General features: G+C 35.7%; 1 protein-coding gene across 1 annotated transcript; it reads right to left on the bottom strand.

Moving 5' to 3' along the window:
• Positions 1-6,170: 6,170 nt before the first annotated feature.
• On the bottom strand, positions 6,171-12,327 carry LOC114739772 (disease resistance protein At4g27190-like). The gene is made up of 5 exons (XM_028927880.1): positions 9,258-12,327; positions 7,951-8,622; positions 6,929-7,678; positions 6,359-6,451; positions 6,171-6,248 (listed from the first exon to the last, which is right to left on the bottom strand). Exons 1-5 carry the CDS (start codon positions 12,294-12,296, stop codon positions 6,171-6,173), a joined length of 4,632 nt encoding a protein of 1,543 aa, XP_028783713.1. The 5' UTR covers positions 12,297-12,327.
• Between the last annotated feature and the right edge of the window lie 1,260 nt (positions 12,328-13,587).

Here is a 13,587-nt window from a genome sequence, read left to right on the forward strand (position 1 = left end):
ACACTAAATATAGAGCATTGTCTCACAATGTAATTTAAAGTAAAAACTAAATTCATTAAAACTCTAATAAATTTTGTATTGCACGACTGACCCACTTAACTTCAAAACTTGATAACTCAGTCACAAACTACGACAATATTCTTCAGCAGGGAAAACATTTGACTCAAGTGATAAGACAAATGACCATAATCATAGCTACGACGAAAGCAATATAGATGCCTTAATATATATATATAAGGGGAATAAATTTTTCAGGGTATATTTCTAGAGAGAGCTGAGGGACTTTGTAAGTGGCGAGCTATTGCACGTTAATGATGCAGTGCTGTGCTAGTTTGTGCATTATGCAAACCATCCATGAGCGCTCGAAATTCTAGATGATCAGTATTCCACGCGCATGCTTTCCACAGCATCTAATGTAAAATCTAAAATCATAAAAGCTCATTACCCTGGAAGTCTATTACGCGGACAAACTCGAGGAACACTGGAATATTGGTTTTATGAGCGAGCTGATTATACCCAATTACCCATGGTATGCAAGCCACGCTGGGGCATCTCGGATGCAACACTGAACTTCAAAGTCACTGTGAAACAAATAAATCAATCTAAATAGCCGATAAGATCGGGGAGCAGGAACATAGGCGGTAAAAATCAAAGTGAAACCTTCGATTTGTAAGAGTAAATCTCAATTCCCATTTTTGGTGCGCTCCACGACAGGTCAAACAGATTTGCTGAACGTCTTCCATAAATCCGGTGAGATCTCAAACATCAATATAATTCAGGTCAGGCAAATGGTAAAGAATGTGAACAGGTAAAAGGCATAACAAATAAATACGTGTGAGGCGATGTTAACACGGACATTCCAGTCAGGGGCATCAGAATCCGTATGAGCAAGAGGGAAGACCTCTAAATTCTCCATCACCACACAATAACAACAACCAAAAGCAGTGACGATGCGACCAACAAACCACGACACATGAATTTATAGCCCCAAATTAATTACAAGCCTCATCCATCATCATTTATTAAACCCACAGAATAAGGAACCGAACGACTCTCGAGGTGACCATCAAGAACCCCAGCACCAATCAACTGTGCATCGTTTAGCCCACCGAGTCGAAGAGGAAAAGTCACCACATTGAAGCGGGAGTCCCTTGAATTGGATCTGCATAATAACTACCCCAGCTCTAATTCCCTTAACATGTTCCTCTTAATATATTTTAATTTCACTATGCATCAATTCTTGGACCCATTAATGTGCCCCACAAATGCATTCCCCCCCTCCCAGAAAAACATTCATCCCAAAAAGCTGTGATCCTGGGTTTCTAAAAATTAAGAATTAAGAACTCTTTAAATATATAATGTTGTTCTATGATTAAATATTTTAATTGAGATAAGTTCACAAAGGCCCTTCAAGTCAAATGCGAAAAGGGCATAGTGATACGGAAAAACCTGATTCATAAAAACAGGATTTAGGGAGGAAAACTTTGACAGCTTCACTGGGTGTCTTGAATCCAAGTCCAATAGACTTCTAAAAGCGATTCCCTCCTGGGTTTCTAAAAATTAAGAATTAAGAATTAAGAATTAAGAACTCTTTAAATATATATTGTTGTTTTATGATTTAATATTTTAATTGAGATTCCAGCAAACCAAAAAGCTGTGATCCTGGGTTTCTAAAAATTAAGAATTAAGAATTAAGAACTAAGAACTCTTTAAATATATATTGTTGTTCTATGATTAAATATTTTAATTGAGATTCCAGCAAAAAATCCTTGTGATCCTGGGTTTCTAAAAATTAAGCACTCTTTAAATATATATTGTTGTTCCATGATTAAATATTTTACTTGAGATTCCAGCAAAAAAAACCTATTTTAATCTAGAGTTGTTGGCCAAAAAGGAAAAAAACTTTAATTGAGAGTGAAATATTAAAATATTTAGTTCAAGAAATTATCTTTTTCTTTATACCCCAACAATGGAATCGTCTTCTCCAGAGACCCCACCTTATATTTTAATTCCCTTAACATGTGCCTCTTAATATATTTTAATTTCACCGAACATCAATTCTCACACCGATTAATGTTCCCCACAAATTCATCCCCCCACTCCCACAAAAGCATTCATCCCAAGCATTAACCGACATGAACAAAACTTAAATCTCTCACCTCTCAACATCTGGTAAACATCCGGGAAAACAAAAAATCAGAAGCCATGAGCCTATAGATGGAAGACACGTGGACCAATCACAAAGCACCCACGGCGTTTATAGTATATATAGATAGATAGATAGACATTAACTCTCTTACCTACATTAATCATGTTGATGTGTTATATATCTTTCATCCCATGCAGTAGAGGTGGAAAACAACCAACTCATTGGTATTGTTAGCAATAAGCGCCGTATGTTTTGTTAGGATTATAGTTTTGATGATAACAAAGTCAGATAATTTGGGTTAAGTATGTTTATCGATCAACTGATCGATAAATCGGTTATCGCTAAGGTTACAGATAATTGTTCAAGTTTAAAGCAGTTTTATAGTAGGTATCTTGATCGAAGAACTATTCGATAAGTGGTTAATCGATAAAATGTTCGATTATCGCTAACATAGAAATCACACAAGATTACGACTAATTATCGATCACCTGATCGATAACATCAGATAGAAAATCGAGTTACTGATAAAAGGAACCAAATCTGAAGTATATTTATCGATCACATGATCGATAAATCAGTTATCTATAACGACTTCGATAAGAGGTAACACAATCTACTTGTTCTATACATTAACTCTGTTACAATTTTTCGATCATATTTTCGATCATTTGCTTATCGATCACCTGATCGATCATTATGCTCTAACTCTCTGAATGCAGGTAATCATCTTTTTTGATGGATCGATAATCTTATCAATCATAAACTTATCGATCACATGATCGATAATCAATGTCTTTATCTACTCATATTTAGTTTTTTCCTGCAACCAAATTATCGATAACATTATCGATAATTTAGACTTGTTTGCATAAATATCTTTTCACATAACATGATCGATAAAGAGTCTGAGGATTGCTATATTCGCATTAACTTATGTTGAACCATTTTTCGATCACCTAATCGATCATTGACTTTTCGATAATATGATCGATCATCCAATTTCCTGAAACTCATGTTTTCACAAAACGTGATCGATAAATCAGTTCTTTGAATTTACAGGATTAAATCTCCTTGTTTTACTTTATCGATCACTCTTTAATCGATCACTTATTCGATCAACCTACATAGCATGTGTTTTCTCCGAATATACTTTTGCTTATTGTTTATCGATAAGGTTATCTATTATTTGATTATCGATAATTTGTTCGATCATCTGTGACTAAAGTTTCATTTCAATAACATTTGAATTATCGATAATCTGTTCGATCAAAAAGTGTTCAATCACTTGTTCGATCATGGAACGATTTCCGTTTACTATGATAGTTCTTGAAATCAATGATCCAACACTTGATCGATAATTTCATTGAACTAATTCGAGAAGCTTTCATTCAGTTTATCGATAACCTGATCGAACAACAATTAATCGATCACCACTTCGATCAACATACCCAGAAAGTCTTTCTGCTCTTTCTACAGACAAATCATTCCGACCAAGATCTTTGAATGATAAATTCGTGTTTCTTCTTGTTCTTAATTAAAACCTACATCACAAGACTCCTTGTTGTTTAAAGTTTTAAATGTGCAGATTACCAAGAAAGAATACAACGGCTCTTCAACGGGATTACGTAAACTGCAATCTACAGTGTCAGAAGCTCAGACGCATTAATGGCGGAACCGTTGAAACCAGCGAAACACGCAAACTAAGTTACAACGGCTAGAAGCTCTTCCGTCTAACGGCTAATTAACGACCTCAACTATAAAAGGCGCGAAGAAGCATTAATGAAGAGATTGAATACCGGAACTACCACCTGCGATTATTAAGTCTAGCATTCAATACTCTGTTTTCCGCGATACTACTGAGCATCAGTGTTCATCATTAAATTCACTCTGTAAGAGAGCCGATAACTACTCTTTATTAAATACTTGAGCGATACTCAAGAGTGTGGACTCTTGAGAGGGCTTGTATCCTTACGAGAGTAAGGGGGAGTGATTGAGCGATTCAATTACTGTACCGAGGCACCAAGCGCCCTGTCGATCTTGGAAGATAGTGAAATACTCAGAGGTGTTCTGAGGACTAGACGTAGGTCAAGTGGTTAAGACCGAACCAATATAAATCTTGTGTCTTCCCTCTGCGGTGAAATTTCTCCTGACTCTGACTCTCTGCTTTTCAATTCTGTCTCGCTTTTAATTCTAAATTTTTGTAACTCACCCAATTCACCCCCTCTTGGGTGAGATTGATTCTAACATGTTTAATTTCCTGATAAGCAATTTCAGTAAATACGCATGGAGTCATAATAATAAACAGTGTATAAACTTCTCTTTATAATTAACTTGGTGTAAAATAGTTGTGAACATGATTTCATAATCTCTAACACATACATGTGCTTATAATGTCATATATGTGGGTCGGGCAAAAGTGTAAAATGGAAAGTGAAGGTTCTCAGTTGATTAAAATGTTCTTGAAAGATGCAAACATTTATACAGGAAAGTAAAATGAGGCAGAGGTATCAAAGTACATGAATCAATTGGCAAAAACATCCCCCACGAGAGTAGCACATACAGCCACACAACTTCAAACTTGTTCCACAGATTGAGCGGAAAAGCAAAGAGCAAGAGCTATGGCCAAGGACCGAACATCTGAGTAAGGTGAGGACGACGTAGACGCTGCCACCGTTAGAGGACGAGCTCCGGTAAGGTCGTGGTAGCTTCTAGAATTTTTCTTCTTCTCAATACATCATCCATCGACACAATCGATCATATCTGTTGGTGGAGATACTCGTTTGTCAAAGGAGCAAACAAAAGCCTAAGAGAAAAGGGTTATTTGAAAAATTCATTGTTTTAATTATTTACTTTTATTATACGTACTTTCAAGTCAATCCCTTAATAATTCTTTATCCATTGTTCTACATACAATTTTATAAATCGGGTTATAGAGTACATACAGCTTAATGTTTGTTGACTGTTAAAAAAGAGTACAATTGCACAAATTTTGAAGAAATATGTGTCACAAACTCACAATGTTCCGCAAATGTCTTTGTAAGTATTCATAGCTGCTTCAGGAATATTATGGGGCAAAAATGTTATATTAATTGTAGGATATTATATTAACCAATTATATAATATTTCCGAATAATTACCTTTTGAATTCGCAGGGATGTATGTCCTCACCAAGAACCATGGAAACGGGAGGTTGAGGAGCACTCAATTGGAGAAATTGCTGTGTGGTCTCAAATACTATGAAGTCGTCGTCGTCATCAAAATCCTCTGAATCATAGTCTTCACTTTCTTCAACGTTATCTGCAGAATTTATAATCCAATTTGCAGCTAATGCAAGGAAAAAATATGATAAAGTAATAAAATGCATCTTGTCCATTGTCCAATGGGAACTTAAACACGTGAAAATAAAATAAAATAAACAATGCAAGCTCAAGGACAAAGCAAAATATGAAGGTTCCGCAACTTGAATGTTCCGTTGAACCAACTTTTGAACATGACAAAGCTGTGTTCTTTAAGATGCCAGTGCTTCAAAGTTGTACACTAATTAAGAAGAACATTAAACTAGAAAGAAAAGGGAAAATTAGGAAGAATTATTTTTTTTAAATGCAAGCATGTCTAAAGCATTTGTATGTACGTACCTCTGTTTTGGAGCATAGGGCAATCCTTAACTTCCAAAATCCTCATTGGCAACAACTTTAACAGAGAAGGAAAACTTGCACAAATCTGAGTGAGTTTGGGCAAGTCTTCAAGTAGAAGATATCTGAGATTTGGAAGCAGGTTCTTGTTGGACTCCTCCTCATGGATTTCAAGTTCACAGCTAAAAACTTGCTCTAGTTGAGAGCACCCTTTTATTTTCAGATCTTCCAACTTTGCAAGATCACCATTAGAGGGCAGAGAGAAGAGACATTTCAACTTGCTGCATCTATAGACTTCAAGCCTGCAAAGTTTTGGGAAGCACAAGGAAGAATTTGGAGAGCGATCATACTCTTGTTCCCTTTTTTCTGATATGATTTCCTCCAACTCTTCACATTCTATAATGGACAGAAGCCATAAACATGGAAGGCTTTTGATCACAGTGCAAGGGAAGATAGACTTTAATTTTCTGCATCCGAACACATTTAACTGGAAAAGATTATCGAAGCTTATTAAAGCGGGACCTTCCCATAAAGAAGTTATGAGGTTAGCTGAATGCCTCAAAGCCAAAGAATGTACTTTCGAGATCATGATCGTCCCTTTTTCTTCACTAGCATGAAATTCCTCTTCTACACTTGCCTCAGTTGGGAAATCTTGAACTCCTCTAGAATCCTGTGGATAATGAAATTTCAATCAGAAACACCACAATTCATCTATGTTACAGTTCAGAATTTTCGGTTGAGCTCGGTCTCAAAAAGACGACAGCAGCAATAACAATAAAACATAGCAAATAGACATGCAAGCATACCAGGCAAACATCAAAATATGCTTCAAAGTATTAGAATATTTAGAGTAACAATGTACATAACTATAATTTCCCTGTCAGAACTTTGATATGGCTGTACATGAAAATTTTATACGCAATGCCTGTAATAAATACTAACAAGACATGAAATCAAGGTGCACATATATATTCACCTTTTCATCTTTTAATGTGCTTCAAAATCAGAGAAAAATCTCCTGAATTATACGTGCATGAAGTATTTTTCTTTTCTTCTCTCCCCACCCCCCCCCAAATTTTAATCCACATGTAATTTGTTGTCATTTAGAAGATATACTAAAAATCGTTGGGAGAATATTGATAAATACCATTGATTTCCATTGTTGAAATGAAACCATTTGAGTTGATCCAAAAATTGGATTAAGAAGCATGGGGCATTTGCATATGTTGATGCTGCCGAGCTGCACTGCTTCAAACTGCAATCCTTGACAAACATTGACAAAATTTGGCAAATTTCTGAGCTTTATTTTTCTCAAGTTTGGAAGCACAATTTTCTCTCCATTGTTAGCATCATCTTCCCTTTCATGTCCAAATATCACCTCTAATTGACTAGCCTCAGTTATCAACAAAGAATAAAGCTGTGGAAGAACGGTGTTTATGGTTGTAGGAAAGAATCTTTTGAGCTTGTTACACCTTTGAATCTCCAACTCTCCTAGTTCTGGAAAGCAAACTTGAGCATTAGATGTGTTCTGAGGCTCCCCATTATCTGCAATTATTTCCTCCAATTCTTCACAATCAGATAAGGTTAGGAATTTCAATTTGGGAAGGCTGTTATGGACAATGGTGCTTGCAGAGAATAAAAACTTCAACTTTCCACATCGAACCACTTCCAAAGAACGAAGAAATGGGAAACTCAAACCTTGCGTCGGAGTAAGACCTTTAAATGTTTGATAAAAACTGGCCATCTCTGAGTCCTTGTCACCAATGACCCTACACCAGTCTTGCACTTCAAAACTTAAATCATCGAGTTCTTCCGAATTTAGAATAAGAAGTGGCGGAGAGAGACCTTCATTATTGTCTAATTGGCTGCATTTCAGCACATGCTTCCTAACAAATCTCTGTATGATTGAGAAGTGAAAGAAGGGGGGAAAAAGTAGTTTCAGCTCACGGGAAAGTTGCGGAGAGAGGGGGGGGGGAAGAGGCCAAATCATCAAATATTTCACAAATTAGATGAGCTTTGAAGTTATTCCGGATAACATTTGTACCCGTTTTTTAATGAGAAGCATGAAATATTGACCTAGCATCAAGTAAATATTAGAAAATAAAAAACAGATGGGATTTGCAATATAGAAGGAAGCACTGATATACAAAAGTCAAGAATATTACTTACCTCTACACGCCACGTGGCACTCGACCCGACATTTGGAACCAGTTTTGGGCATTCATAGACCAACACACTGCAATACATAGATATTTGAAACTTGAACCCTTGGCAGAAATTAGCAAGTCGGGGCAACCCCTCAAGTGTTATCCATCCCAAGTTTGGGAACATGATTTCATTTTCACTGTCAATAACATGGTCTTCAATATTTGAGCATCTGAAAATTTCTTCCAATTGTGAAGCTTTTGATATGCTTAGAATTCTTAGTTTTGGAAACATTAGGATAGCATCATCACTAATCATAAAGGAAAAAATCCTTTTCAACTTGTTGCACTGTTTGATTTCCAGACTCTGTAAATTTGGCAAACAAAATTGAAATATGGATAGATTCTCCTGAGTATCTTCATTTCCCAAAAAAACTTCTTCCATCTCCTCACAGCAAGATATGGTTATAGAAGTTAACTCTGGAAGGCTTTGACAGATACTAGCTGAGAAAACAAATTTCAGATTTCCACATCCTCCCACAGACAACTGTTTAAGGCATGGGAATATTGGAATTTTTGGGATGAATGTGGATACCACCCCACAACTGAAAAGGACAATGCTTTCAACATTTGAAACAGTTGCTACTAGCCTGGATTCTCCATCTCTCAGTTGATAGTCATTATATGCATGAGATTCCTGTGTGAAAGGAAAAGAAAGGAAAGAGAAGAAAAAGAAAATTATTAACATATTTCATTCAAACCTAAAGGCATAGAAAACAAATTACAAAAGTATGACAAAGTGAGGTTCACTAAAAGGCATTACGTGCATGTATTATTGTATTGACTCAGTCTATCAATTTAAATTTGGGTCAATTAAACAAATGAAAAACAACTACATGAACATATAAGAAAGTGGGTAGACTATGATTAATAAATGCGGGTGCTGCGAGTTTGATTTTAAAAAGAATATTGATAGTTTGAGAACTGATGGAAATTACCTTGTGTGTGTCTATATATGTGTAGTGCTATATAGTTGTTGTTATATCCGATGGCTTACTTCTTTATTAGGAACTCATTCAAGAAGGAAAAGTTTTACGTCACTTCCTTGATTGTTTATTTTCAAATTCATTTTTAAAAAAATTAAAGCATGTAAAGATGTATTAATAAAGTAAGGGATCTCTTGGTAAGTAATTGCAAGAACCCTACTTGCAATTTCATGCATGTCTCAAGAGAAATATCACATGAACTAAGATATTTAGAAAACTACAAATTCTTCATATTCTTTAACATATTATGCAAATCAAATCAAAGCATCAAAGAGTAAATGCATACCATATTTGGACCTGATTGCCTTAGTTCTGAATCAATAATGAGAGAATCACATGAAGTATTCAATCTTAGACAGCCTGTCCATTTTACTTTCTTTATAGATGGCCACAATAGATGATAGCTTTCTGAGCAAAATCTGAGAAGATTTGGGAGGAATTTCAATTCAAGTTCTTCTAAAAGTGGAAGCACCATCTTAGTCTCATTTCCATCACATATTGATGTTTCTTCACCATTTTTGCCAAACAAAAATTTCAACTGAGGAGCATCTCTTATGAATACAGATTTCAATTGCACAAACCCTTGAACACAAAAGCTTGGGCAAATAGATTCTAATTGTTTACAATCACAAACAGATAGAATTTCCCATTTTGAGAATCTCGGATCCTCCCATATATCAGCACCATCCTCCCCGTCAATTATGTGCTTCAATTCATGACATCCCTTTATTGTGAGTTTTTCTAGACATAACAGAGTGCAAGCAACAGAGATGGAGAAGAGAGATGTCAACATCGGACAGTTGACAATGTTGAGGAACTTAAGGTTGCCCAAGTTGCAATTAGCAGGAAACATGTTGACCAATTGACGGCAACTTTCTACATATAGACTTTCTAGATTTAGGAATAAGGTAAGATTAGAAGGACTGTGACATAGTTGTTTTAGATTATCCATATACTCCAACACCAACTCAACCAATCTAAGGACAAGTATGTCTTCATGAGGAATAGTTTGATCAGTAAAGCATTCGATCTCAGAACAGCGTCGAAGACAGAGTTTAGTTAAGTCATTCAAGCCTCCTACTGCTTGAACCACATCTGGACTGAAACTTTTGCAGCCTCCTTGAAGCTTATAAAATTCAATTGTGGTTGCTCTTTGTGCAAGATCCTTGATCATTGCACTTGAAATGGAGATATTTAACTCTCCCAAGAGTAACTCTCTTAAGCCTTTATTCCAGAACACAGGTCTACCGGATTGCCCCATTTCTAATGAATACCTTCTCAATTTTGGATAAGCAGGGACACCCACAAAGCATGCATAACAAATTGTGTATCCTGAAGGATGTAAATCTCTAGAAACATACAATTCTTCTAGCTGCAAACACCGTCCTATTACATTACAAAAACACTCTTCTACCGTACACTGTGACAAATCGAGCAATTTCATAAAATTTAGTTTCTCAATTCCATTTGGCACTGTTTTTAATTTGCTGCCTTTCAAGTCAAGAATCTCAAGTCTTTTAAGGCTTACCACAAAAGAAATATCACCTAAATGCCAACCTTGCAAGCGCAAAGTTCGAAGATTGGACAACCATTGTATTGACTGAGGTTCTAATTTTGTCTGATAGCCATATAGATTGTTAATTAGAGCTACAACTTTTAATCCTTTAACACCTTCAAATGATGCAAGTGTCAAATTTAGGGGGTCGCTTGAATTTAACAATAGAAGCTCAAGCTTTGGAGCATCGAATTGAGGAGGAAATTGAAGCAACTTAGTATTTTTATTCCATGAAGATACTGCACAGCAATCTTTTACTACTTCATCTTCAAGAAATTCATTAAATTCTCTTGTACAATTTACCATAATGGTGCCATGCTCTTTAGATGCTATCCATAAAGCTACATCACGAACCATGTCATGCATTTTCACATATTTTTCATTCTTGAAGTTGACAAAAAACATCAATAATGAAGAGTCAATAAGAACATTTATAGCTGTTATAACCTGACTCCTTGCTATTTCAAATGAGTCAGCATCTTCACATAGGCCCAACCCAACTCCATATCTAAAAAGATCTTCAATGATAATTTCATGATCTTCAGGAAACATGGCACACATCAAGAACAACAATTTGGCTTCTCCAGTTCTCAAATAATCATAGCTTAACTTGAGACAGGTAAAAGCATCACTCCCTCCCTTATCCACATCAACTGGCTTTGAATGTCTCAACCTGTGCAATACAACATTTGCCTCATCGAGTCCTTTTCCTTTTAAGCACTTTGCCATGGCCACAATTGCAATGGGTAGTCCTTTACATTCCACAGCAACCGCTTGAGACACTTCTCTAGCACTACCATCTACTCTAGCATGAGTTTGAAATAGATCCCAAGCTTCATCTTCTGTTAGCAGACCTAATGGAATAATTTTTTGGCAATCCATCAAAGTACATGCCTCTTGACGACGTGTGGTCAGGACAACTTTGCAATTTCTTGGACCTTCATCCCCGAAGGGATTCCCAATATCCTCAAGGTTCAATGTAGCCCATACATCATCCAATATAATCAGAATTCGTTCCTCTGGATTTCGCAACTTCATTGTGATTCTTCTTGCCCTTCCCACTTCAGTTTCTTCCTCCAATTTGAGTCCTAACAAGTCTGCAATTTCACCCTGAATCTTCCTAATGTTTGGAGTTTGGGACACTGTTGTGATTATAACTCGATCAAATAGCTCTGATTCTTTGGCTTTCTTTCCTACTTCCTTTATCAATGTGGTTTTGCCCGAACCGCCCATACCCCACAACCCAATCATAGAGCTATCATCATCTTGTAGTGCCTCCCATAGTTGATCATGTGCTATTTCTGTTGACTTGAAAAACATAAAATCTTTAGAAGAGTGATACTCTATATCTGGAACAACAACATGATGGGAAAATGGTTCGAACTGATCACTCTTTGTATTTAGCTCTGTCATCCGCTGGGCTGTCTTTGCCAACACTTTGCAGAGATGATATCTCCTCCCAATAAGACACCACCTTTGAAAGCAGCCGTTCTTGGCCTTAAGTTCTTGCACTAAGTTCTCCACCTCTGCTATGAGCCTCACCACCTCATTCTTCCACTTGTTAACCTCATCATCGATTCTCTCAGTCCTCTTAATGGCTTCTTCAACACGTTCTTGCACCCTCCCTTGCTTCAGTATCAATTCCTCCTTTTTGGTCTCAACATTTCTGGTGATTTTTCCGCCACAAAACAAATATTGCAATTGGCGCAAAGTAGGATCCACCAAATATTCAGCAAGTTTTGCTGCTATTGATATCCCCACTTCATCCATTCAACTAGGTAACAGCAAGCTGGAAGGTAAATTTCATAATGTAGAATATGAAAAATAAGGAAGATCAATTGTTCTAACTTTCTTTGTATGAGATATAAAAATTTTTCCGGGAACTTTTAGATACTAGAGTGGCTGAATCTACTGTTTTTTATTGTATTTTCTATCAGATCAGTGTGAAGTTGAAAGGGAAAAAAAAAAAAGTAACAAATGTGGTCTGTAAGTGATAGGTCCAATTGATGACACAACTAATAAGCTACTCATACTTTGAGAATTACGAGTTTGATCACAGATGGACCCCTATGTTGTTATAGCAAATAGAAAACACCGACCAGAAAATGAAAGACTAAAGGTGGGAAAACAAGGTTTTCATTTTCATACCAGATAATTGAGTTGATGATTCTTGGCTTGCAAATTTTCAAGAGCAAGATGAACAGAATTCCACTGCAATCACCAAAATTTTCATGAGTTTAAGTCGTCAACTCGGTTGGAAATAAGAGCGCTCTTTCTTTTTCCTTTTTTTTTTTACTCTAAAAAAATAAAAGAAAAATAGCCTTAAACTTAAGAGTTAAGACTTTGATTAGATAAATTTTCTATTCTAATGGACCCCAAAATATGAATTTAAAATTGAAAAAGTTAAAGAAATTATATTTCCAGTTAATTGCCATTATATGTTTAGGGACCCCATGACTCTATTACTTGCTTTTTAGCGAAGGTGCCTTTGGACCAAATTTTAAAAGTTAAAGTAAACAAGCAATCTTATGATTTTTACTTTTCTTGAGACATTTGCAGGAACAAACAAGAAATTTGGATTAAATGTTGGCACTAGTGAAGGTTGCAAATAGATAAATGATTAAATTAAATAAAGAACGAATCAATAGAAGTTGCCTTATTTCATTACTAGTACTACCTCTAATCCTAAATATAAAAGTTATTTGACTAATCTGAGTAGATTAAGAAAACAAGTTAAGTTAGTTATTTGTAATAAATAGGTGTTGTCTTTCCTAAAATATCCTTACTAATCAAGTTTGTTGGTTAGAACTATTATTATAAGAAGGACTATCTTGAGAAAAAAATAAATAAATATGAGAGACAAAGTGGATTGGGGTCTTATATTTAGAACCAAAATAAAAATCAAACGAGATCTTATATTAAGGAGTGGAGGTAGTATTTAATTTCTGCCTTGAACAAACGCAAGTCGTTACTTCTTTTTTTGAAAAACCAGGCTGCTATTTTATTTATGGTTGATTAGGGCTTATAAAATAATAATACATTGACAAAAGATAAAATGTAG

Source organism: Neltuma alba, unplaced genomic scaffold, assembly GCF_004799145.2.
Source record: "Neltuma alba isolate B1F8T4 unplaced genomic scaffold, ASM479914v2 tig00000105_pilon, whole genome shotgun sequence".
NCBI classification, from domain to species: domain Eukaryota; kingdom Viridiplantae; phylum Streptophyta; class Magnoliopsida; order Fabales; family Fabaceae; genus Neltuma; species Neltuma alba.